General features: G+C 52.5%; 1 protein-coding gene and 1 non-coding gene across 14 annotated transcripts in view; both read left to right on the top strand.

The window, feature by feature from the left end:
• The window catches only part of ADGRB1 (adhesion G protein-coupled receptor B1), a 122,246-nt gene extending 105,096 nt beyond the window's left edge, over window positions 1–17,150 (top strand). For 6 of the 13 annotated variants that reach the window (XM_029062833.2, XM_029062832.2, XM_029062836.2 and 3 more), the window contains 7 exons: window positions 3,509–3,680; window positions 4,913–5,041; window positions 8,474–8,528; window positions 10,114–10,856; window positions 11,511–11,546; window positions 12,508–12,612; window positions 14,749–17,150. In XM_029062833.2, coding sequence (XP_028918666.1) covers window positions 3,509–3,680; window positions 4,913–5,041; window positions 8,474–8,528; window positions 10,114–10,856; window positions 11,511–11,546; window positions 12,508–12,612; window positions 14,749–14,946 — 1,438 coding nt within the window. In that variant the 3' untranslated portion in view covers window positions 14,947–17,150. The remainder of the gene's footprint in view (window positions 1–3,508; window positions 3,681–4,912; window positions 5,042–8,473; window positions 8,529–10,113; window positions 10,857–11,510; window positions 11,547–12,507; window positions 12,613–14,748) is intronic. The other 7 variants (XM_039911673.1, XM_039911674.1, XM_029062839.2 and 4 more) reach the window with 3 other exon arrangements.
• MIR1336 (microRNA mir-1336) lies at window positions 2,341–2,435 on the top strand. Its single transcript, NR_034641.1, is given in 1 exon segment — window positions 2,341–2,435. It is a non-coding gene; the product is annotated as a microRNA mir-1336 (primary transcript).
• Window positions 17,151–26,432: the final 9,282 nt, after the last annotated feature.

Genomic DNA, 26,432 nt, shown 5'->3' with positions numbered 1-26,432 from the left:
CCCAGTTCCTGTTCTGTGGCTGGGGAAACTGAGGCCCCAGGGAGATAATTGAGTTCCCTGAGGTCAAGTTGGCATTGTCAGGGATTGAAATCGATATTTCCTGGCTCCCAGGCAGATGGAGACTCCCAACCAAACCTTTTTTTTGTGCTTCCTCTCAGAGAATGGCTTCCTCTGAGACCTCCAATGCCACCGTGCCTGGGAAAATCTATCTTCTGCTTGCTAAAACTCTCAGTATAGCACTGTACTGAGTGCTGTTCAGTTAACTGAAACAATCCCTGCCCTCAAGGAACTTCCAGCCTACTGGAGGAGACAGACATTTAAATACATATCAAGGTGGAGGAAGCAGTAGAGTATTAAGCTGTGGACATTAAGTGCAAGGATTCGGTTGGGAATGAGGACACCAAATGCATAGGTGATGGGGAAGCACTGAAGCGGAAGCTGGGGGAGGGTGGGGGACATAGGGTGGAGAATTCTGAGAAAATGGGGAGTGGGATTTTCCTACACACTGACAGGTCAAAAGGGGTCAACTTGTCATCCAGCCGCCCCCCTCCAACCTCTTGCATCTCCTGGGACTGCTTGGGTGGGGGGCGGGCAAGGGAAGGGAAAAAGAGTCAGGGGTGCACCCAGAGTGGGGAAACAGGGGATTTCCCTCCCCTGACTTTTCCCTCTGGTGTCAGTGGCCATCTTTGGAATACCACCAGGGGTAAGAATGCCTCCATTTGAAAATGACTCTGTGTCCTGCCCAGCTCAAACTGGGGACAGTGGGGAGTGTGTGTCTGCAGCTTGGCTCACTGGCGTTGAAAGGACTCATGGCGAGGGGTAAGAAGCCATGCTGAGTCTCTCAGCTTCATGGTGGACCATTGGGTTTATCGCATCTGCTCTCTCTCCACAAACCCCCCATTATGGGTGGGGGTCCCCTGGGTGGGGTCTCTTCCCCCAGGCATTTTCCTAGCTCTGTATCTCCAAGTGTGGGGGGGTCCCTGGGAGTAGCAGGGGCAGCAAGCGTGGCTGCAGCAAAGCTTTTTCTCTGGGGAGCTGGGGAGGGAAGGCAGCTCAATGCATGTAGAGGTCCCTCTGGCCACCAAGCAGCTGCAGGCAGTGGCCAGACCTCTGGAGCAACCCATTTACCTCCAGTTGCAGCAGATTTGCAGTATTGACAGCTAACCATTCCCTAAACATAAAGGGTAGAATAGTAGAGGACACCTAGGGCCATGGAATTGCGCACGGATCTTTGAATGGGGCTTTTGGGGTGGCCAGGCTCAGTCTCCTTGTCCGATGATGGGGTCATTGCTCAGGAATCGGCTTCAGCCTCCCCATTAGAGTCCCTTCGCAGTGGGTTGGGACAGACAGCCATCATATTTGAAGTTCATCAGGAGCCCCCGGCTCTCTCTTCTCCAGATCTTTTCTCAGTAGCCTGGATCTTTTCAGGCTTTTCTTTTCTCTCTTCTCTGACCCATCTCCAACTCAAAGATCTCCCTGACCCCCCGGGGACAGTGTAGTCCAGACCTGGACTCAGGAGTCCTGCCGGGGTTGGACCAGGATAGAGTCTAAGGAGAGGAAACCCGTTCGATTCCTCCCTGCAGCCGTGCATTTCCTGCATCCCAAACCACACTGGACAGTCTGACCTCCAGCACTTACTGAGAGCTGCAGACTGATTCCCCTCCCGCTTTCCCCCTCTCCACTGGTTCCTGAGTCTTCTCAGACATTAGTTATCCTGCTCCCTGGCCCCTGGATTCCCCCAGTCCCTCGCCCCTCACCCTGTGACCTCCCAACCCCACACATAGTCATCCCTCCAACCCAGCTTCTCTGTTGCTTCCGTTTTGTTCTCCCCCACCCTCCTCCTGCCACCCCACCCCCTCAACCTCACTTGGTCTGTGTTCTCAAATCAGCTTTATCAGTGTTGTGTTGTCTCCCTTCAGGGATGACGTGGGGCGTGGTTTGGGGTGTGAGGTTTCCTGATCTGAGGTTGTTGGTCAGTGGTTGTGGGGGTTGTGAGGGATAAAGAGGCTAGTCTCCATCCAAGGCTCAGTCCACTGGCTGGGCATGGGCGCAGGCCACAGACTAGAGCTGACCCTGCGGGAGGCTGAGCTCTGATCGGAGCCCTAGGAAGGCAGATCCCTGGCCACAGAAACCAAGTAAATTCCGGAGAGCGAGCCCTGAGGAGGGCTCAGAACGAGCTGGCCTCAAGTGCCAGACTGCAGGACTCTAAGCCACACCAGTGCCCGCTCCCACAGACCCATGATCCCTTAGAGTGGGAAAAGCAGGGCCCAGGATGCCACCCCAGGAGGGGGAGGTACACGGGTCCACTCACTCTCTGTCTCTGTCGTTGTCTCTTTCTCTGTCCTGTCTCTCCCTGGCTCTTTCTGCATCTGAACCTTTTCTCTGAGCTGTTGAGGAGAAAAGGCTGGGTGGGAGTGAGCAGGGGAGAAGACGACGTCTGCACTGCCAAGATGCCCACAGAGAGGGCCCAGCCCAGGCCGGCGTTCCTGACATCCTGGCTTGGACAGTACAAGAGCTGGGGACATGGGGTGGGAGGGCATGCTCGAAGTACCAGGTGGTGTTTCTGAAATTATGACTCTAAGAAGCCCTTGCTTCAATTCCAAGCAGCCGAGCCTGCTCAGAGTCTGTAACTGCTCCTGCCATTCCAGGATAACGGCCAGGAAAGGGCAGAGAAGGGATGGAGGGGGTCTGAGAGTTCATTTTGATTCCTGGTCTGACAGGACAGAACAACCAACTCCTCTCCCCGGTGGAGTCTCAGCACATACTCCTGGACTGGGGAGCTGGGATGTGGTGCTCAGAGCTCATCATCCTGGGGAGAGCCTTGTTCTTCCTGTCCTAGCCCCCAACCTCGGGAGGGCAGATTCCCTCATCCCTGATAGATCCCCCTTCCCCAGCCCCCTGCCCCAACCCAGGCCTGAGACCCGAGCCACCAGTCCAGGCTCAGAGCAGCCAGGAGCAGGGGCCCCGGATAGGGGAGAGGTGGACCATGAGGCCGGTAAGTGTGGCGGTTCCCAGTTTCACTGTGGGCATCCATTGAAGGGAGGGGGCATTCGTCGGGAGACCCCCGAGTTAGTGGCCACCCTAGCTTTCCGTCCAAAGCATCCGGGGCTGGCTCTCACCTCCCAAACCATGCTTCGAAGGAGCCACCATTTCCAACTCTGATGGCAGGGCAGGGCAGGTCTCCCGGGGCCCGGCCGAGCTCCCGGCTGCCGCTGCAGCTGCAGACAGGGAGAAGCCTCTGCAGTGGACCCTCTGCCAGGTTCAGATCCGGGAAAGAAGGGAGGTGGGTGTGGTGCGGGCACCTGGAGGGCCAGGGCTGGTTCTATGCCAGGCCCTCAGCTCTCCCATTGGCTGTGTACCCTCCGCTCACTGCTCCAGGCGAGGTTTGACCTGTCCTCAGATGGGGCCACTGGCACTGGTGGGCTCTCACCAGGCCTGGGCTCAGGGTGGCCCTCCCCCAGCCCAGGGAAGGACTGCCACTGACCCTCTCCTGTCTCCTTGCCCCCAGGGCTTCCCTCTGGAGCTCCTGTGTGGTCCTGCCCCTCCTGGCTCTCACCTGGATGTCTGCAGTGCTGGCCATCACGGACCGGCGCTCGGCCCTCTTCCAGATTCTCTTCGCCGTCTTCGACTCCCTGGAAGGCTTCGTCATCGTCATGGTCCACTGCATCCTCAGGCGGGAGGTGGGCAGGGCCATGGGTGGGGCGGGGCAGGGCAGGGGCGGGGCTTGGGGAGGGGCCGCGGGAGGGTCAGGAGAGGAGGGAGGAAGCAGGGTGGGGAACTGGAGCACTAGGATGGGGTTCACAGCTCATGTGACCTCTCCCATTGCTGGCCACAGGGACCATACCTTGTCTATAGTCCAACCTCTCCCCCATCCCAGGGGTCACATCCCTCTCTGTACCCTATCTGTCCAAAGGATAGCCTAGAGGCCCTAGACTAAGATAGGGAATGATCACAAAGGGCTCAAGTCCTAGGTCCCATGAACAAGCGCAAACAACTTCACCCTTAAGACAGGGAGGTGTGCGGCGTCCTCTACAGTAAAGGCTGAGGAAGCTTCTTTCCTACGTTAGGGACCGTTTCCCGAGCCTCGATGAGGGAGCAGAGCTTCATGTTCATTTCATTATACACTGGATCTTCAGAGGTCACGTAGTCAGTCCTCCTGCCTCCAGGTAGGCTCCCCAGGAACAGCACATTGGCTTTCCAGGGAAGGAGGAAGAGGAGATTTGTGCCCATAAAAATCCTTCCAGGCCCTTTGAGCAAGGTGGAACAGAAAGGAATTGAGAATGAATCTGAGGAGCTGAGCCCTGGGAGAAGGGAGACTCTGCAGGGATGTTGACAGGGCTTGTGAGAAGACCTCTGATTCCAGTCCTGTCTCCGCCACACCACTAGTCCTTGAACATGTACCCTGCTGGCCCTGGGCCTCAGTTTCTGTCAAGTAGGCACAGTGACTCCCACCCCAGTGCTCTCCCCACCAAGCCACAGGCCCCTGGAACCCCTGAGCATCCACTGAATGGGCCCCAGTAAGATGGCCACTCAGTATGTGGGTGCCACAGTCAGTTCATATGGGCAAAATTCCTGCTGGCTGGCTAATTTGAAACCCATCAGCAAGGAGAGTTCTTAGGCCATGTGGTTTGAGCCGAGTAGGGCAGATCCCACGCCCGTCACCGACAAACCACTAATTAACCCTGGTGGTATTTGTTGAGCGTTCTCTGGTGCTGAGCCCAACGCTGAGCACTGGAGCGGAGAACGGGTGAACCAATCCACCCCATGTTCTCTAGTGAGGGCCTCGGGTGTGGCGGCAGCAGGGCCCGAGATCCGTGGTGGCCCTGCCCGCCCTGGGGTGTATGTAGTGAGGAAAGAGGGGCTGGCTCTGCACACGAGGACTGAGCAGCCCAGCTTTGGCCTCTGCCTGCAGGTGCCAGCGGGCTTCCTCTCCCGTTCCCGCCAGGTCCAGGATGCCGTGAAATGCCGGGTGGTGGATCGCCAGGAGGAGGGCAACGGAGACTCAGGGGGCTCCTTCCAGAATGGCCACGCCCAGCTCATGGTAGGAACAAGCAACTTGTGCCGTTCAGTCTAACGGGGGCGATGGAGCCTGATGGAACTCCCTGCACCTGATGGCTATCCACGACCCTAATCGTCATCCACATCATCATCCTCATCTTCGTCATCAACTTCACCATCTTCATCCTCATTGTCACCATCGTCATCATCATCGTCACTATCACAGAACTCCAGCTGGAGGGAAGCTCAGAGGTCAACTGGCCCAGCCCCCTGCCTCCAGACAGGTGGATGATCCCGCTGGGGTCAGGATTTTCCTTAGGGGCTCCAGGGACGGGTTCTCCACGGCCTCCATTGTCCAGCCGGGTCCCAGGTACTCTCCACCGTGCAGTCAGGACATTCCTCCCGAGGTTGAATTTAGAAGTCTTTTGAAGCAACATGATCCCCCTTCCCTCCCTTTGGTTGTCAGCATCAGTACCATCACCATGACCACCACCATCACTGCCACCGCTGAGGATTTATGTCCACCTCGCTTTGGGTCTGGTACAAAGCAAATTGAACAGCTAGTCCCTACCCTCTGGACAAATGGCATGAATCCAGAAAGGGATCTTCTCTCCTTGAAACAGCTCAAAATCTAGTCAGAAGCAACTGGACCAGAGACCTCTCAAGGTCACCTGGTCCCCACCCTTGGCACCAGGCAGGCCTGAAGCCAGTCCAGCTCAGAAAGACTGGCCAAGCCAAGGAGATTCCACAACCACTGTGGGTAGGGATGTGTCTGTTTATATTGCACTCTACAAAAGGCTTTTAAGTCAGTGCTCTGCACACAGTGAGCACGCAATAAATACCATTGATTGATGAATGACAAGCTGCCCTTCAAGAAGTTCTTCCTGAGATCAATCAGTGGTATTGATTGAGTATTTACTATTTGCAGAGCACTGAGAGTACAACGCAACAGAATTAGCAGACATATTCCCTGCCCGAAATGTGCTTACGGTCTAGGGGGAGAGACAGACATTAATATAAATAAATAAGTACTTTATATTATAGAATTTCAAGATATGTACCCAAGTGCTGTGCGGTTGGGGCAAATATCATGTCCAAAGGTCACAAACCCAAGTAGAAGGACCAAGCAGAAGGGAGAGCGAGCTGGAGAAAAGAGGGCTAAATTGGGGAAAGCCTCTTGGAGATAGGGCCTTAATAATTCTTTGAAGTTGGAGAGAGTCATGGTCTAGGATATATAAGAGATCCAACCTAAATCTTACCTGCTGCAGTTAAAGCCCATTTCCTCTTCTGGGGTCCTTGGTGAGAGGAGAAACAGCTTCCTGCATCTTTCAGGCCAGCCTTCTCAGGCTTTTGCCTTATTCATTCCATCTCACCACCGGTATCTCTCTCTGCCCTGACTCAGGGGCTCAAACCTCCCTCAGTTCTAGAGGGTAGGAATCCAGGGAGGCTAGTCTTAATATTCTGCATGGAAAGGTCCAGCCGTTCTGGGGCAAAGGAGACCTTGTCATCTTCCCGCTGCCAAGGTCTCACCTTTGCATCCACAAGTTTGGCCAAGCCGTTAACCCAAATCCCTCCTGCTACACTGGCATCCTACCCTTCCAATTTGAAATTTCTGGAGATGACAAGGAACCATGGAAATGGCATTCATTCATTCAATTGCATTTATTGAGCACTTACTGTGTGCAGAGCACTGCACTAAGTGCTTGGAAAGTGCAATTCATCAACAGAGTCAATCCTTGCCCATAATGGGTTTACAGTCTACAAGGGGGATGACAGACATCAAAACAAGTAAACAGGCATCAATGACATCAGTATAAGCAGAATTATAGATAGGTACTCATCAAAACAAGTAAACAGGCATTAATGTAAATAAATAGAATTATAGATCTGGACATATATACACAAGTGCCGTGGGGCGGGGATAGGTGGGGTAGAGCAAAGGGAACGAGTAGAGGCGATGGGAGGGGAGGGCAGACAGCGACTCCTCTCTGGTGACACTTTGGATTCGCCCCTTGGTGTCTGTCCTCAGTTCTCCCTTGGAGACTCTGGGATCAGTATTCTGGGTCAATTTTCAGGGCCATGTCCAACCCAGGAAAAGAGCCATTTAAGGCGGAGTTTTCCCTACAAACTGGGAGAAATTATTGACCACACAGCTGAGAGCATAGGACCCAAGGCTGTGCCTGAGGGAGTCAGATGAGTGGTCCGTCCAGCCTAGTAGCCTGTCTCTGATGGGTTCAACAAGCACTTGCAGGAACTGTGACCTCCTGGACCTCTGCCTCATGGTAACAATTGGGTCATTTAGCTCCCTGACTTTCCCTCCAGCATACAGGGCGGGGGCCTCCCTAGTAACCCCTCACACCCCCAACCTCTGCCCCTGGATCAGGCCAGTTGGAGGGACAAGAAGGCCAAAGAGGAGAAAAATTCACAAACTCAAAGTCAGTAATGGCTCGTCTTGCTTGCTACCCTGCTGTTTCCTGGACTGGGCCTGGTCCTTCATCGCTAGCAACTCATCATTAACCCCCAAATTTATCCAAAGCCCTCTTTAAACTACTGCTCTTCTACCTGCACAACCTCCCACAGGGTGGAACAATATTTCCTTTTACTTCAGATCTGTAACCTCCAATTGCTCCAATAGGGGCACCTCATCACCCCCCGGGGCTGTGGGGTTTGGGGAACGGCACTTCTGCCCCATGGTCTCCCTGGAGTGGAAGCACGGTATCCCATCCTCCTCCGTGCCAGGCCCCCGCGGGACCCTCAACCTGAACCCCGGGGAGGAATCGTCCTGGCTGATGAGACAGACTCCAGTATTCTATTCTGGGAGCGATCGACGCAGTGATACTCACTCGCCCATTCTGTCCCCATGGCAAAGGAACCCATCCGCCCTGGTTGTCTGTGGGCCGATCCACTACTTGAGCCTGAGCGGCTGGGATCCTGAGGCCCTGCTTCCCCTCTGAGGCATCGGTGAGCTTGCTGCAGCCCCTGACAGAGATCGAGTCACCGGTGGCCAGGAGTTGTCATCAGACGGTGAAGGATGCCTCTCCGGGTCACGGGTGCAGGTCTCACGGGCTGCTGCACAGTTGGCCTTGCTGTTGCCCCCTCGGTGTCCAGGGCTGCGAGAGCCCTCGAGGCCTTCACCACCCACAGCTCACTGTCTATCTGGCAGTGAAGGCTCCATTTACACTGTCTCGACTGGGAAGTTCTACCCAGTGTCTAACTGAAATCCCTCCTGCTGTGCCGAGACCCCCCGATCTGGTAGTGGCAGCCAAATTTTAGGCTGCCAGTGTTTGCCCCTTGGTTCCAACTTTCTCTTCCCCTGTGTCCGGGCTGTTCAGCCTCTCAGCTCTACTCCGCTTTCTCGGTGTCTCATCCTCCTCGCTGTCAGGGAAGGTAAGTGGAGGTTTCCTGTTCTCTTCTCTTTCCCCACTCTTGGCCTTCTGTCCCTTTGATCCGGATCTCTGCTCTTTCTGTCTTTCAGACCGATTTTGAGAAAGATGTGGATATGGCATGTAGATCAGGTGAGCACCTGACAGGTGAGAAATCAACAAGGGACCTATGCTGGGGGTCCATCTTGGCTATTTCTCTTTACTCTGTGTTGTGTCTTTGTGGGGAGGGGGAGGGTGTTGTGTGTATGTCTCCCCGCGACTGTTCCAGCTCCTTGTCTCAGTCCTGATAATCAGGCCACAACCCCCGACCTGTCCTGGTGCTGCCTGCCTGATTCCATGCTCCGAGACGTTAGTTTTGCCCCTGGGCAGAAGCCATTTCTGCATCATTTCTTATCTGAACTAATCCCTGGCGTCTGAATCCACTCTCCTGTGTCTCTCTGTCCAGCTCCTGCCAGCTCCTGCCCAAGATGGGCTCCTGCCCATCTTGGGTGACCTGAGGGCCTGGTAAGTGGCCTTTGTCCCAGTCTAGCTCTCTGGTGAGCTCTCAGCGATATCCAGGCGGGCCTTGGGCGCCCCACAGGATCTGACTCCTCCCTAGTCCTCCATCCCTGACCTGTCCTTCCCTGACCCCTTCCCTGGCATATCTCTATGACATTTTTATGTCCTCTGACTGCGGCCCTGCCCCTGCCCATACCAGACTGTCAGCCTTACCCTCAGGCAATGGGCTCCCCAACAGCCCGCTCCCCAGTGTTCCCACCTATCAAATGGGCCTTTCCCTGATCCAGCCCCTGTCCCCCTCCCATACTGCAAGTTTAGTTCCCCCAGTTTGGCCTCCTTCCCTCTCCCCTTCTCTCCCCTTCCCTCCCCTCCTCCTTGTGATTGTGCTGTCTGCTGTCTCTTGTCCTAGTGATTTATTTTTCACAGGTCCACCCTACTCGGGTGACTCTGCAGAATCCTGACCCTTGACTCTGACTTGTGACCTTGACCCTAGTCTAGAATGCATTCTGCTTCCACCCCACCTTCTCCCAGCCCCTGGGGCTCATTTCCTTTTCCCAAGCCAGGCTTTCCTAGCCTGGAACTACATGGGCTCCAGGGAATCTTGGAATTCTGTGGAGACTCCATCCCCTGCCTTTCTCAGTGCCTGTCTCTCTCTAAGCCTCTGACTCTCCCTGTGTGTCGGTCCCTGGCTCCTTCTGTGTCTCCCTAAGGCTGACTCTCTGTGAATCTCTAAGTCTGTCTGTCTCTTTCTCTCTCTCTTTCCTCTCTCCTTCTCTCCCCCGAGCCCCGCGCAATGCTATGCGATGGGGCGATTACCTTGTTTTCAGATCCCAGCCCCCTTCATGTCCCATGCTAACCCCCACTGGTCCTTCTCTCATAGCCGAGGTGTTGAGGAAATACGCCTTGGCAAGGCCTCCCCTATTCCTCTCCTGCACTCTTGTGATGTGAATACCCTCTCCACCCACTCCCCGACCAGCTCTGCTGATCGCCCCGCCCCGTGCCTGCCACCTGTGCCGACCAGGTCAACGGAGCAGGCCCATGACAGGGGCGTAATCTTCTCGGGGCCTAGACCAGAGGAAGACACGGTTCCAATCCGACCCTCCCCAGTGAGCCACCCCTGCCCCCGATCCCCTCTCTGGCCCTCGAGGACCAAGTGGGCCCCTGGTGGCTGGGGCCCTTGCCCAGAAGCCCCCAGCGGGGTGCAATCCTGAGACCTCTCTATTTTCTCTTCCAGTGCTCAACAAGGACATCTCGGCCTGCAGGGCCTCCACCATCACAGGCACCCTCAAGCGCCCGTCGCTTCAGGACGAGGAGAAGCTCAAGCTCCACCCCGTCAAGGGCCCTTCCAACTTCAACAGTCTTCCAGCCAACGTGTCCAAGGCTCACCTGCAGAGCTCGCCCCACTACCTGACCGGGGTCAGCCTCGGTGAGTTTGCCAACCACACCCTCACCTTGAAGAAGGACAAGGGTCCCAAGTCGATCTACATCTGCGACGGTGACATCTTCAAGAAGTTGGACTCGGAGCTGAGCCGGGCCCAGGAGAAGGCCCACGACAGCAGCTACGTCATCCTGCCTACGGGCACCGCCCCGGCACGGGCCAAGCCGCCCAAGGAAGAGGGCAGGTACAGCATCAACATCGACCAGATGCCCCAGACGCGCCTCATCCACCTGAGCATGACCGACCCAGCGGGCTTCCCGGTCAAGAGCCCGCCCCGGGAGCCCCCCTCCCGAGCCGAGGCGCAGACCTCTCCCATGATGCAGCAGCAGCAGCAGCAGCAGCAGCAGCAGCAGCAGCAGCAACCGCCACCGCAGCCGCCGCACCCGCCGCCGCCGCACCCGCCGCTGCCCCCGCCCCCCCAGACCCTCTCCGTCGAGCCACCACACACCAACACTCTTGGAGAGCCGGGGGACCCCGGTCACTCAGCCCCGGTGACCAAGGGCGAGACGGTCTCCACGCTCTCCATGAGCTCTTTGGAGGTGAGCCCCTCTGATCTTCCTCTCCCCGGGGCGACAGGGCTGGTTGCCTCAGGGTTGGGGAGCTGTGGCAGTTGGGCCCCTTTAAGTGGGGGTGGGTTTTCTGAGGGAGTCTAGATAAAATACACTTTAAACAGGGTCCCCGGGACCAGTGTTGGCCCTGAGCGCCAAGGGTGACCAGGGAGGGCTGGACCCTGCCGAGGGGGTTTCTTGGGTGGTTCACCTCCCTTGTGGAGGTGACAGGAAGAGACGTGGTGGGTGGGGTGTTGGGGCATGGAAGGGGGTAGAGAGGCAATGGGGGGAGCCAAGGGACAGCCTGAAGACATGCAGAAGGAAACAATCTCCCTTGTCTGCCAGCATTTCTGCCCTGGGCCTTTCAGCCCCCGGAGCTGAATTGTAGAATTGGACACACAGAGTGGGGCCGGTGGGTGGGGGCTCGGGACTCGGGCTGGCATCGGACCGGTGCCACTTTCCCACCCTGTCGTGGGGCTTCCCCAGGCACCCCGGCCGCCGATGGAGCTGGCTGCAGGCCGTGAGAGTCTGGCAGCTTGGGGGCCAGACAACCAGGGGGCTCTGGCGTCCGGGCCCGGGGACTATCCCTGCCAACGCCTCCTAGGGCGATGGCCAGCTAACCCCTCTCCCTCTCTGGCTTTGCAGAGGCGGAAATCCCGGTATGCGGAGCTGGATTTTGAGGTGAGTCCCCCTCCTGGTTGCCAAGCGGGCCTTCTGGGCAAGATCCAGAATCCCTCAACACCTACACACTGCCGTGTCAGCCAAAGACCCACAGGAACCGGTGTCTCCTGGGGCAGGGTGATCCTGAGCTAGAACGAGAAGCAGAATGACCCACTGGAGAAAAGACAAGCCTGGGAGTCAGAAGGACCTGACCTCTACTCCCAGCTCTGCCAATTGCTTGCTGTGTGACCTTGGGCAAGTCACTTAACCTCTCTGTGCCTCAGTTTTCTCAATTATAAAATATGGATTCAATACCTGTCCTCCCTCCTACTTAGATTATGAGCCCCATGTGGGACAGGGACTGTGTCTGACCTAATTAACTCGTACCTACCCCAGCGCTTAGAACAGTGTTTGACACATAGTAAGTGCTTAACAAATATCATTAAAAACCCTTATTGGCTGTGTGACTCTGGGAAAGTAGCTTAGTCTCTCTGGGCTTCCCTTCCTCCATTTCAACCGAGGAAATCTGAATCTCCTTCTCAGAGATCTTGATGGGAGGGCACTGCAGAGGTGTCTCCCCTTCTTCCAGCACACTCTGTGGAGACAAAAGATTTGGGGGGGGAGATACTTCTGGACTGCCAGGGTGGGTCCCTGCCTGGCAGGAGAGCATCGGTAGGTGGGGCTTGGGGTCGGATTTGGATTTAAATGAAAACTTAAACCTAACAAAGTTAGCCATGCGTTACCCAGGGGAGTCTGGAAATACAGAGAGGCTAAGCAACTTACCCCAGGTCACACAGCAAGGCAGCTTGGTCTCCATGCCAGCCCAGAAAAGCCATGGGAAAATGGATCAGCCAATGAAGTGATGTCAGTATCTCTTTCTCTGTCTCTAGCTCTCTCTCTGTCCCCATCCCATTCCCCACCCCCACCCCCCGCCACTCCCCCAAAACAGGCTCAGGCTTTTTTTTGTCCCTTCCCATTCTAGAAAATCATGCACACAAGGAAGCGTCACCAGGACATGTTCCAGGACCTGAATCGGAAGATGCAGCATGCAGAGAAGGAGAAAGAGTTGCCGCCCACAGACAGCAAGGTCAGTCCCTTCTCCCAACACCCCCAGCCTCATGCCACCAGGAGCCAAAGGGGGCTGACCCAGCGGGCTGACTTCCTCCTTGAAAAGGGCAGTGGGGAATTGGACACAGCCAAGACTCCTATGCCGGAAAGCTTCCGGAGACTCTGAGAGGATCCAAGTTTTAGTGCCCCTGGCAGCAAGTGTCACCTCCCCCAGCTGGACAAGCAGCCCTTGGCTTTGGGAGCAGCAGCAGAGCAGGGTTCTATTGGAGGCTGAGGGGTCTCAGGGAATGTATATGGGCTCCAGGCTGGAGGAAAGGAAGGCAAGGAGACACTTTGGAGTATAGGTTTGTAAGCTCCTGGAGAGCCAGGGCTCGTCAGCTACTCACTTGTGGTCTCCCCGAGCACCTAGTATAGTGCTCTGCGCACATTATTCACTCATTAAGACCCACGGTTGGATTGTGAGCCACAGATCAGATCCGGCATGTTGGAGAGCTCTTCCTTTTTTGGAAAACCTACCGAGAAGGAGAGTGCACAATCTCACCCAATCCCCCATCCCAGTGCCATAGAAACTTCCTTAGGTCTCATTTAAATCCCTCCTGCAGCTGAGATTTACCCCCATTTCTTCACCTTGGCCTCAGAGAGAGGGAGATCACGTTTCACGACATCATCCCCTCCACTATCTCTTCGTCAGTGTTGCTGGAGCCCACCCCTTCCAGGAAGCCTTCCCGGATTAGATCTGCCTGGCTAGGGTCACTCCAAGCACTCTCAGTTTGCAGGGACATCTTTGCGTTGCACGCGTATGTGAAGTTTCTACCCTTTAAATTCTTGGTTTGCTTAATCACTTTGTATTTTTTTAAAATAGTATTTGGTAAACACTAGACTGTGAGCTCATCCTCAAAACTCTAAGCTCATCATGGGTAGGGAATGTGTCTACCAACTCTGTTGTATTTTACTCTCCCAAGCTCTTGATTTGTCTATTGATTGCTTAATAGGCAATTCTGTTACCGATTTGTACATTCCAAGGGCTTAGTACAGTGCTCTGCACATGGTAAGCGCTCAATAAATACTATTGAATGAATGAATGAATGAATAATGGGCATCAAACACTGTTCTGAGCACTAGAGAAGATGCGAGTTAATCAGTTTGGACTCAGTCCCTGCCCCGCATGGGGATCCCAGTCTAGGTAGATGGGATAACAGCTATTTGTGTTTTTAAGTTCTATTTGCTTATGTTTCATGAGTCTTCATGTCTGAGGCTGCATCTGGCCCTTTTCTCCCGGGTAAGGCGTGGATTGTGTCTTCTCCCCATGTCTGTCTGTCTGCCTTGCCTCCCAGTCAGACTGTCACTTCCCTGAGGCAGGGACCATGTCTTCTCCCTGCCTGGCCCCAGAATGTGGATTAGATTTTTATTAGAATTAGATTTAATTTAATAAAATTTAATAAAATCTGATTTTATTAGAATTAGATTTTTAGCTCCTCCACTAAGGGGTGAAGCTCCTTGAGGGAGGGGATCTCATCTTCCTCTATTATATTCTTCTATACAGCGCCCTGAACAGAGTATGTGCTCAATCAATGCTCTTGATCATTTATCTTCAGCATTTTCAAGGGTCAAAGAGCATTTATTAAGTGTTGGGGGACAGATGTCACATCAGCAACTTTCAAAGCTCTGCCCAACCTGACTGGGAGGCTGCAGCAAAACAGAGGATTCTGGACCAGAAATGAGCTCCTCAAGGTTATTGTTTCCTGTCGGGAAAGAAGTGATCCTCAAATATTTTCCATCCATAATCCTCACACCCAGAGGATCCCTCCCATCCAGTGCCCTCCAAAGTTCCCCTCCCCACCTAGACTTCAAATCTCCTTAGATTTGCTGCCATTTAGCTATATTTTTGCTCTGACATGAGTTAGTACTGGGGGAGTGCAGAAACTTTGGCTGGCTGGTACACACTGCTGCAGGCAGGTAGGTCTGAACCTATCTGCAAGGGTGGAATACTGCATTACTGTTGTTGGGCTAACAATATTTCTTTCTCTCTCTCGCTCTCTCTCTCTCTCTCCCCCTCTCTTTTTCTCTCCCCCCCACCCCAATCCCTTGCCCACATCTTTCTCTGTCTCTCTCTCTCCCTGGTCTTCTTGTTTTCCCTGCTCTCTGCCTTCCACAGCCAGAGAAGCAGCAGACTCCAAACAAAAGACCGTGGGAAAGCAGCAGAAAAGTTCACTCGCCCCCTTCGTGGGTGAAAAAGGACCTGGAGCCCCTCTCCCCATCTCCCTTGGAACTCAAAACGGTGGAATGGGAGAAAACAGGCGCCACAATACCCCTAGTGGGGCAAGACATAATCGACCTCCAGACTGAGGTCTGAGCGCAGGGGACAGGGCAGGCAGGAAGAGAGACGCACTGCCCCCCTTCCCCCAACCCCAGAAGACAAAAATTCAATAAAGACACCCACGACAACACGTGATTCAGTTCACATCGGAACCGAGCGAGAGCGGGGCAGAGCGAGAGAGAACTTGGGAAGGGCACCAGTTTGGTGGTGGAACCTTTCTGATGAGGCAGGGATCTTTGGGACAGCTCAAGGCGGGTGGAAGAGGGCACGGGATGTGGTGGAAGAGGGGAAGGGCAAGGTTGGAGACTCCTTGGACACTCGAGGATGACAAGCCTCTCTCTCCGGAGCCGGGAACCCCAGGAGGAGAGCCCATGGACCGTCAGGACAAGAGGCCCCCCCCCCCCAACCCCCCGGTCACAATCTCCCTGTGGAATTTCTCTCAAAGACATAGGACATGGCGTCCAGACTGGGGCGAGGGGGTGGTCCCCAACGCCCCTCCCCGCATCGTCCCGCTCAGACTTTCCTCCGCAGGCCTGGCCGAGCCAACCCCAGAAGGAAGGTGGTCACCTGCCTCTCAAGGCCCCAGGGCACCAGAGACTGCTCTTCCCCATGGCAGAAAGAGCAAGAGAAGAGGCAACTGTCTCCCCCACAGCAGGGAGACCCGCAGACCGGGAGAGATGGTGGGGAGCAAGGCAGGACCCGGGGAGATTCATCCTCCCTGTAGCCTGTGCACAGGCACTCGACGGGCCTCGGGGGAGGATGCTCTCATACCGGGCCTCAGTTCTTTCTTTTTTTTAAAGACTCAACCTGACACCCCCTTGGTGTCCCCAGGCACCAGACCCTGCTGGTCCCTGCTCAACCCGTCCCCAGAGGGTGAAGCAGGCAGACTAGCTTGCTGTCCCCGGCCCACCCTGGCCCGCCCCTGCCTCTCTCCAGGACCTGTATGGAGAAAATGGCCACCCCACCCCTGCCTCCCAAGACACCAAGATGGGGGACAAAATGGCTGATCACTAACACCCTCTTGGGGAAAAAAATCTATTTTTTCTCTCTCCTTTTCTTTTCTTCAATAAAAAGAGAACTTGAAACCCGAGCACTTTCTTTTCTTGGCATTTGTCATCTCGAGACCCGCTCTCCTCCCCGGTTCACTTCCCATCAATCTGGCCCACCCAGAAGGCCGGTGCCCCCGAGTCCAGTGCAGACGGCCGCCCCTTACCCTCACTGCTGCCCTCACCCCCACTTCCTGTACCTGGATTTGGGGCTGGGTAGGAAAGAAATGTTTTGTCCCCGGGGGTAGAGAAAGAAGGATAAGGCCTGGGTTCAGTGCTGTGTTTTCATGTTTCCGAGTCACACATTCTGCCCCTTGTCCGGGGCAGTCCTGGGGACTCAGAGTCCCTCTCTTTCTCCCCATCAACTTGCCCCACCCCCCTGCCATCCCCTAGACGCCCCCTCCTTCACCAAGAGCATAGAGGTCAGGTAAGGAGCCTAAAGGAACCAAACACAGGGTCAACTCAGAACATCTCCAGACAAGAGCCTGGTTGAATTGCTGTACTTTCTGTTACTGTAGATTTCTTTCTAATCACCCCCTAGCCCGCACGGTGGCTCCAAACTGGCCAGCTATCTGACCCCTCCCTCCCCACATCCCGAAAGAAGCTGCTTGATATGCAAGCATTTTTGTGCCGTTTTTAAAGAAGCAAAGAACTATATATGACATTTATCTTGTCATTAGCTGTACCATATTAAAAAAAATAATTTTTTTTTATTCAAATAGTGAAAAAGTCAAGAGGACTTGGAGAAATACTTTAAAACTGTGATGTAATTGTCAGATTTTAGATTATATATGATGAGGAAAGCACAAAGGCCTTAGCAGCCGAGATGTATAATATTGTAATTATTATAATTACACTTAATGAATTTTAGCATACAGATATCTTTCTACTGTGTTTTCATTATTTTTCTCCCTCCTTCTCTCTCCTCATCGATGCCTTGTCTGCCTTTTCCCTCTGCCTCCGTCAACTGACAGGACATTAACCATGTGATGTAATTAAGGAAATAAATGTTTTAATAACTGTTGAGATTCTACTCTTTCGCTCCGTTTCTCCGGTTTATTTTGTTATATTTTCCCACCTCCCCCCACCCTTCCTCCTCCTCTACAGTCTCCATGTCTGTCACTTTTTTCTGTACAGTTTTCAGAGCACAAATGACTGTGTCTTATTTCTAATAAAAGCGAAATGTCAACGCAAGCGCCGTCGCCTTTGTGGTGGTCTCTTCTCTTTGTCCGACAGAGGGCCGGGCTGCAGGGACCGGCTGAACTGATCTCCGTCCGTAGGCCGTCAGTCCTAGGTGGTCAGTCCTAGGTGGTCACACCTAGGCGGTCAGCCCTTGGCGGGGCCTCCTGGGAAAAAACCTCTGGGTCCAGCGAGGTCCAATGGTTTGGTTGAGAACCCCAGCACACCCCCCAGTCTTTAAAAAAAAATGGTGATTTGTTAAATGTTTACTAACGCCAGGCACTGTACTAAGATGGACTCGACCTCGGGAGATTCCAGGTTGTCCCTGGACATGCTGGAGACTGAGGACCTCTGCTCTGAACCCCTCTGCCCCAGATCACTTAGCTCCATCTGGGCTTATGGCCACACAGATGACCGTGCCATGTTGGTGTCCAGTCCAAGGCCGTTAGCCATCAGCATACACATTGGTCCATGAAGCAGTGAGTGGAGGGGCCAGGGGGGAGAGAGGAGCCAGGAGACAGATAAGAGGTGCCTCTCTCCCGGCCAGGTGGGGCTGGAAGAGTGCACTTGGGTCTATTTATGTGTGTGTGCATCTATGTGTGGGATTGCCAGCGTGGCTTAGTGAAAAGAGCACGGGTTTGGGAGTCAGAGGACGTGGGTTCTAATCCCAGCTCTGCTACTTGTCTGCCGTGTGATCTTGGGCAATCCCCTTAACTTCTCTGTGACTCAGTTACCTCATCTGGAAAATGGGGATTAAGACTGTGAGCCCAACGTGGGACAGCCTGATTACCTTGAAGCTGCCCTGCACTTAGAACAGGGCTTGGCACATGGTAAGCACTTAACAAATACCATCACTATTATTATTATTATTATTATCATTATCTCTTGGTTGACCTCTCCCTCACATCCTGCCTCTGGCCTGGAATGCCCTCCTTCCCGTATCTGACAGATAATTACGCTCCCCCACCTTCAAAACCTTCCCTGACTAAGCCCTGCTTTCCTCTTCTCCCACTCCCTTCTGCATTGCAGTGACTTGCTCCTTTTATTCATTCCCCCTAAGCTACCCAGCACTTAGGTATAGATCTGTAATTTGTTTCTTTATATTAAGGTCTGTCTCCTGCTCTAATAATAATAATGATGATATTTGTTTAGCACTTACTATGCTCCAAGCACTGTTCTAAGCGCTGAGGTAGATACAAGGTAATCAGGTTGTCCCACGTGGGGCTCAGTCTTGATCCCCATATTCCAGATGAGGTGACTAAGGCACAGAGAAGTGAAGTGGCTTGCCAAAGGTCACATAGCAGACAAGTGACAGAGCTGGGATTAGAATCCACATCCTCTGACTCCCAAGCCCGTGCTCTTTCCACTAAGCCACCCTGCTTCTCCAATAACTGTGGTGTTTGTCAAGTGCTTACAATGTGCCAAGCACTGTTCTAAGCACTGGGGTAGATCAGGTTGGACAGAGTCCATGTCCCTCATAGGGCTCACAGTCTTGAACCCCATTTTATGAATGAGGTAACTGCGACCCAGAAAAGTGTAGTGACTTGCCCAAGGTCACACAGCAGACATATGGCAGAGCCGGGATTAGAATCCATGACCTCTGTCTCCCAGGCCCATGCTTTTCCATTAGGCCATACTGCTTCTCTACTATAAACTCTCTGAGGGAAGGGAATGTGTCTGTTTATTGTTATATTGTACTCTCCTAAGCACTTAGTGCAGTGCTCTGCGCTCAGTGAGTGCTCAATAAATACGAATGACTAACTGCGAACTTGTCATGTGTTTGTATGTACATTCGCAAGGGTGTGCCTGCCTGCATGTGTGCTCGGGTCTGCCCAGTGGTGAGCGGGCCCAGGGCACGCTCCTTCCCAGAGCAGAGGCTGCAGCTCTTAGTGACCCCGGGGAGGCCACATCCTTCTGTCTCTGGGCTCCCTGAGAGCCAGTAAACAGATCCTTTCCAGCGACAAGGATCCCAGAAGCCTTGGGAGTCCCCCTCTCTGTTACTCAAAGCCCTGGGCTGGAAAATTGGGAATTGGGGCTCGGAGAAATAGGAGACTTCTCTTCTCTCCTCCAGCTCCCTGCTTTTAGCCCCAGATTGGAGGTTTTCAAGGCTCAGAGCCAGAGGGAGCCAGAGATAACTGATGGAGGGGAGGAGGGGCTGCAAGGATCATTTCATTCATTGCCCTGTCTCGGGGACAAACACCTACACTATTGCAGGAGAATTTATACCCGCAGCTAGAGAAATTTAGGTCAGACACCAGAAGGATTTCCTGGGATGAGTGGAGAAGGAAGGTGAGGAAACCACCTGGGTGTTGGAGGCCAGGGGATTGATTGATTGATTTTTTATGGTATTTGTTAAGCACCTAGTATGTGCCGGGCACTGTACTAAGCACTGAAGGAAATAGGAGACAATCAGGTTGGACAAAGTCCCAGTTCCACAGAGGGCTCAAGGTCTTAATCCCCATTTTACAGATGAGGTAACTGAGGCACAGAGAAGTTAAAGATTTGCCCAAGGTACGCAACAGACTAGTGGTAGAGTCAGGATTAGAACCCAGGTCCTATGACTCCCAGGCCCATACTCCCACTAGGCCACGCTGATTCTGATCGATTAATTGATTGACCACTGAGAGCTACAGCCCCTTCCCTCTTTTCCTTTGAAGCTCTCCATCAGGAAGGATTTTACGGCCTCAATTTCTGGCACTTTATAGCTCCGAGGCACTGCAGGGGAAAGGATTATTATGTCAAGGACCTTGCGTAGTAAAGAGCCCTCAGCAGGGGCCCTGAGAAGAGGGCTTTAAAGGAAACAGCCTCTAAATCTTAGGAATAGGGCAATGACCCAGGTATAAATAAAAACAAGGGCCCTGATTAAGGACTCTTCCAGGTTCAGTGACTCTCCTGCCTTCATTCCGCATGTTTTCTGGCTTTAGCTTGGAATCCCTGGGGTGGAGGTGGGAATTGAGCCCATCTCCCCAATTATCTTTTGCGGCACCTCCTCCATGCTCCTCCTGAGAGCCAGCTGCCCCACAGTTCTGCTTCTGGAGCAGGTTAAGTCTGGTTGGTCAAGACAAGCCCCCTGCCCTTGAGGGTCAGGGGAGGTAGCTTGACCAGAGTAACCATAAATAATAATGTTGGTATTTGTTAAGCGCTTGCTATGTGCAGAGCACTGTTCTAACCGCTGGGGTAGATACAGGGAAATTAGGTTGTCCCATGTGAGGCTCACAGTCTTCATCTCCATTTTACGGATGAGGGAACTGAGGCCCAGAGAAGTTAAGTGACCTGCCCAGAGTCACACAGCTAACTAGTGGCAGAGCTGGGATTCGAACCCATGACCTCCAAGTCCTTGCTCTTACCACTAAGCCATGCTGCTTCTCTGAACACACCCATGCACTCACACACAGATATACACACACACTCAACCATGCATACCCACCCCCTCACACACCCACCCTCATCAACCTACTCACATCCACATCCACACGTGCTCATGAGCTTGGTGACCCACATTTGCGGTTTTGTGGAAGCTGTGGGAAGGCCCCTGAAAATGTCCATTGCTGGAGGTGAGGCGAGTAATCTCTTGGAAATAATACTAGTAATAGTGGTATTTGTTGATAGGTATTTGTTAAGCACTTACTATGTGCCTGGCGCTGTATTAAGCGCTAGGGTAGATACCAGCTAATCAGATTGGATACAGTTTGTGTCCCACATGCGGCTCCCAGTCTTAATCCCGATTTTCAGATAAAGGTACTGAGGCACAGAGAAGTGAAGTGACTTGCTGGAGGTGACACGGCAGACAAGTGATGGAGCCCGGATTCGAACCCAGGCCCTTCTGACTTCCAGGCCCGTGCTCCAGCCACTAGGCAACACTGCTTCTCGTATTAAAACACTTACTATGTGTTCATCCCTGGGGTTGATGCAGGATAATGAGATGGACAGAGTCTCTCTCCGCAGCAACCACTGCCCTCCAGGAGGCTGGGACAATGAACACTTACTATGTGCAGAACACTGTACTAAGTGCGTCTCTTATTAAGTACTTACTATGTGTTAAATGTTGGGGTTGATGCAGGGCTGGGGGTGGCTGGGGAGAGCCGAATCCCAGGTGAAATTCCCCTTATTTCAGAACCAACTCTCCCTCCCTCCCTTACCCTTCCCTTTCTCTCTCTCTTTCCCTCTCCCCATAATAATAATAATAATGTTGGTATTTGTTAAGCGCTTACTATGGGCAGAGCACTGTTCTAAGCGCTGGGGTAGATACAGGGTAATCAGGTTGTCCCACGTGAGGCTCACAGTCTTCATCCCCATTTTAGAGATGAGAGAACTGAGGCACAGAGAAGTGAAGTGACTTGCCCACAGTCACACAGCTGACAAGTGGCAGAGTCGGGATTCGAACCCATGACCTCTGACTCCCAAGCCCGCGCTCTTTCCACTGAGCCACGCTGCTTCTCTGCCCCATCCCTCCCTCCCCTCCTCTCTGCCCCCATCCCTCCCCTCACTTCCTTTCTCACTCTTCCCTTCCATTTGTTAGGCTACAGAGACAGCTTGGAACACAAACCATCAAAGACTCATTCTAGCACAATTACTGTACACTCGGTCCCACCATTTAAACGGAAACAACTCATTATACTATTGAATCGGTGCCAAATTTTCTCCTCCTTCATATTTCCCGGGGAAACCTTCTGCAGATGGTGCTGGGCTCTCCGGGGAAATAGATCAGCTATCCAGCACGGAATAAATAAAATGCATGGATAATCTGGGAGGAGCCATTCCCAGCAAACAGTAGGAAGCAGCGGGAATTAGTGAACATGTGTGGGGGAGACCAGACACCTCTGCAGCCGACCGGGGAGTCCTAGATACCCAGCAGCCAATCAATCAATCACTCAGTATCGAATGGGTTTGCACTGTGTGCTGAGCACTGTACTAAGCCCTTGAGAGAGTAAAATAGAAGTCGTGGTCCCTGCCCTCGAGGATTATAACCTTTCTTTTCCCAGGACAGAGATACGGGACTTGACTTGTCAATTTCCCATAGTGGTTTAGAGAATGGGGGTTGGTGGGGTCGGGGGGAGATGATAGGAGGGTCCCTAGCAATGTTGGGGAGGAGTAGTGGGGGCCTCAGACCAGATTGGCATTCTTCCCAGAATAGTGTAAATTGGGTGGGAGGAAGAAGAGAGAGAAAGAGAGAAGAGAGCTTTCCCTTTCCAGCTCGCTAGAGCACAGCCACAGGGAATGCGTGTGGCACGTTGCATGGGGCGTGGCATGAGACGCGACATGAAGCAAGGTGCATGGCACAGCGCACAGCATGGCATACAGCATGACCCTCGGCATGGTGCACCAGCTGGCACAAGGCCTGGCACACGGTGTGACTTACAGCACGGCACCCGTCGCGGCACACAGCAGGGCACGGCTCAGCGGACCCGTTTTCTGGGCCCAGCCGGGTGGGCAGGTAGAGGCAGAGTAGTCCCCGCTTAGGTCCCTACAAACGACCTTGGGGAGCGTAGACAGTCATCACCTTGAGGGCTGGATGAAAATCAGAAGGGAAAGAAATCGTAGAAAACACAATTCTGCAGTCCGTTATAGTCTCGGCTAACAGTGGGACATGTATAGTTGCTCCTAGAGAAAATGATGGGGAGGTTGTAAGCCATAATTGCCAGGTTGTAGGGGAGGAAAAACAAGGAGTTTCTCAGTTGAGTATAAATCTTCCCTGGGGGACCTGTTCTTCAAGAAACACAGCTCAGCCGTGCGCTGGGTACCAAGCTCTGTTACTGCTTCTACTACTCCTGCCGTTAATAAGAATAATAATAATGATGGTATTTGTTAAGCACTTACTATGTGCAAAGCACTGTTCTAAGCGCTGGGGGAGGTACAAGGCGATCAGGTTATCCCCTGTGGGGTTCACAGTCTACATCCCCATTTTACAGATGAGGGAACTGAGGCCCAGAGAAGTTAAGTGACCTGCCCAAAGTCACACAGCTGACAAGTGGCAGAGTCAGCATTAGAGTCCATGACCTCTGACTCCCAAGCCAGGGCTTTTTCCATTCCTCCTCCTGCTGCTGCTACTTCCGCTATGCTGCTACTGCTGCTAGTTTTTCTATTATTATTATTGAATGAATGAATGAATGAGTGAATGAATGAATACTATTGCTGCCATTGCTACCTGAACCTACTACTACTACTATTATTACTACTGCTCCCTCCCACATCCCAATTCCCTGCCTAAAAGAACATCCAAAAGACCATTCCTCCAGAATTCCCGCCAGTCACTGAGTTCTCATCAAACTCAACACCCAAGGAAGAGAAAGGACATATTTGATATTCATTTTCTTTTGGATTCTGATTTCCTTTAGACCCATTCTGGTTACTTTCAACTTCTAGGTAGACTACATTCCAGGACTGGGTCAGTCATTATGCTCAGAGGAAGGAAACTGGTTGAAACGTTCAAGCACCTACAGAAGGATGGTGTCAATCAATCTGAGACAGAGTCTGCATTAGATAGGTGTATTTTCAATTGGATTTTTATTTTGGATGCCCAGAGACAGCATCTTCATTAGGTATGTGCATTTTTTATTGGATTTTTACTTTGAAAAAATCTGGATTTCAGCTAACTCTGTACAGTACAGAGCACAAAAGGCAACGAAATTCATGTAATGTCGGTCTTCCCCCAAATTAAACTGTGGTTACCGTATTTTATTTATTTTTCTTGGTATTTGTTAAGCATTTTGCACTGTACTAAGCGCTGGGGCGGATACAAGTTGATCAGATTGGTCACAGTTCCGGTCCCACACAGGGCTTATAGTCTTAATCTCCCCTTTTCAGATGGGGTAACTGAAGCACAGAGAAGTGAAGTGACTTGCCCAAGATCACATAGCAGATAAGTGGTGGAGCCGGAATTAGAACCCGGATCCTTCTGACTCCCAGGCCCGTGCTCTTACCACTAGACCACGCTGCTTCTCCATACAGTACAGAGCGCTGTATTAAGCACTTGGGAGAGTATAATATAACAGAGTTGGTAGACATGTCCCCGGCCCACAAGAGCTTACCGTCTAGAAGGGAAGACAGACATTAATATAAATAAATAAATTATGGATATGGGCATAAGGGCTGTGGTGCTGAGGGAGGGGTGGATAAAGGGTGCGAATCCAAGTACAAGGGTGGCACAGAAGGAAGTGGGAGAAGAAAGAATGAGGGTTTAGTCAGTCCTCAGCCAAGCCCAACAAAACCCAGATAATGAAGGAAAACCAGCATACAGGGAATCGGCTTTATATTTCCTCTGCAAAAAACAATTACAAGATCTTGTCGCCTTGCTGACAACAGAGATATGAATGAAAGCAAGCGGCTCCAGTGAGGTGAGACTCCACACAACTTCGGACGCCAACTGGCTCAGGAATATTAATTACCAAGCTGTTACGGCATTTAGGATGTGGCTGGAGCTGCAGCTGATTCTCACGGCTCCATAAAGAGCTCAAACCAGAGTTCGCTTAGCACAAGCTTCTCTTCATTGATAAACGTCAGAGACTTTCCCTGACCTGTGCCTCTCTCATTTTCTCGAGCAGCTGGAACGGGCACATTTTGGGATAAACGGCCACAGAGCCCTCTAGACTGTAAACGTGTCGTGGGCAGGGAATATGTCTGATAACTCAGTTGTAGTGTATTCTCCCAAGTGCTTAGTACAGTGCTCTGTTCTTAGTAAGCACTCAATAAATACGATTGATTGATTACCAGCCTAGGGGCCTGGTAATGGTCATAGTAATAATGTAATGTTGGTATTTGTTAAGCGCTTACTATGTGCAGAGCACTGTTCTAAGCGCTGGGGTAGACACAGGGGAATCAGGTTGTCCCACGTGGGGCTCACAGTCTTAATCCCCATTTTACAGATGAGGTAACTGAGGCACAGAGAAGTGAAGTGACTTGCCCACAGTCACACAGCTGACAAGTGGCAGAGCGGGGATTCGAACCCATGATCTCTGACTCCAAAGCCCGTGCTCTTTCCACTGAGCCACGCCGCTTCTCCAGATGGGCAGAGCCAGAGAGGATGGGGACTGTGCCGCAACAAGAAGCCTGGATCTGGCATCACTGCATTTCTCGGTGCCAGTCTCTGTCTATTGCCACCCTGGATGTTGGGGGACCAGTCCCTCATCCCCAGCCTCACCTCCAATTGGCCGTGGTGGCAATCTCAGAGGGGCAGTGGGGTGGGAGGGATTGGCAGGGGACTCTGGGATATTTAAAATTGCTTTCCAAAGTTGACTCCAGAGGAACTGCAGGGCTAGTGTCTTTATCATTAGCCTTACAGCACTCGATCACCTTACCCTCTCCTATTTCACCTCTTTGCTTTCCTACTACAACCTAGTCCACCCACTTTACTTCTCTAATGCCAATTTACTTCTTCTACCTTGTGCTTTCCCATCTCTCCACCGACCTCTCACAGACATCCTGCGTCTGGCTTTGGCACTCCCTCCCTCTTCATATTCGACAGATGATCACTTTCCCCACTTTCAAAACTTTATTGAAGGCACATCTCCTCCAAGAAGCCTTCCCTGCCTAAGCCCTCATTTCCTCTTCTCCCACTCCTTCCTGCACAGACCTTGCAACTGGATTTGCACCCTTTATTGACCCCTCCTTCAGCCCTACAGCACTTATGTACATATACATAATTTATTTATTTATATTAATATCCATCTGCCCCTCTAGACTGTAAACCCATTGTGGACATCAATGTGTCTACCACCTCTGTTGGATTATACTCTCCCAAGTGCTTAGGACAGTGCTTTGCACACAGTAAGTGCTCAATAAATATGATTGAGTGATTTCCGGCAAAAATGTGTGGATTGGCTTTGGGAAAGGATCAGGCATAACATGTGACATGGACATGGGCATTCTGGACATGGGCAGGCCAGGATGCCAGACCAAGGGTGAAAGGTCAGAAGCGACAGATTTAAATTCCTCTTCTAATCCCCCTCCACCCTCTCTACTACCCTGCCGTCTGCCTGCCTGCCGCCTTCTCATTATTTCTCCAGGGTTCCGCTCTGCCCGGGCTCAGCCTGGGCTCAGTGAGTTTCCGGAATTGAACACTATTTCAGAATATTGGGGGCACCTGAAATAGATTTCTCCTCCGCTGAGCGGTGGAAACGGAGCCTGCGCCCATCTTGGATGGGCTATACATAGACCCAGCAGCCTATTCTTATCCTCTTATGTAAGCAAGCTCTTACAGGGAATCTCGAATCGTCTTTGCCTCTGTTTCCAGGGGAAATCAGGCATCATCAAAGTCTCTGGCAGAACATTTCCGGGGAAGGGTGACAGCTTACTGCTTCT

This window comes from Ornithorhynchus anatinus, chromosome 4, assembly GCF_004115215.2.
Source record: "Ornithorhynchus anatinus isolate Pmale09 chromosome 4, mOrnAna1.pri.v4, whole genome shotgun sequence".
Classification (NCBI taxonomy): Eukaryota; Metazoa; Chordata; class Mammalia; order Monotremata; family Ornithorhynchidae; genus Ornithorhynchus; species Ornithorhynchus anatinus.
Note: the sequence above shows the minus strand (reverse complement) of the source record. Positions and strands in the feature narration are given on the sequence as shown.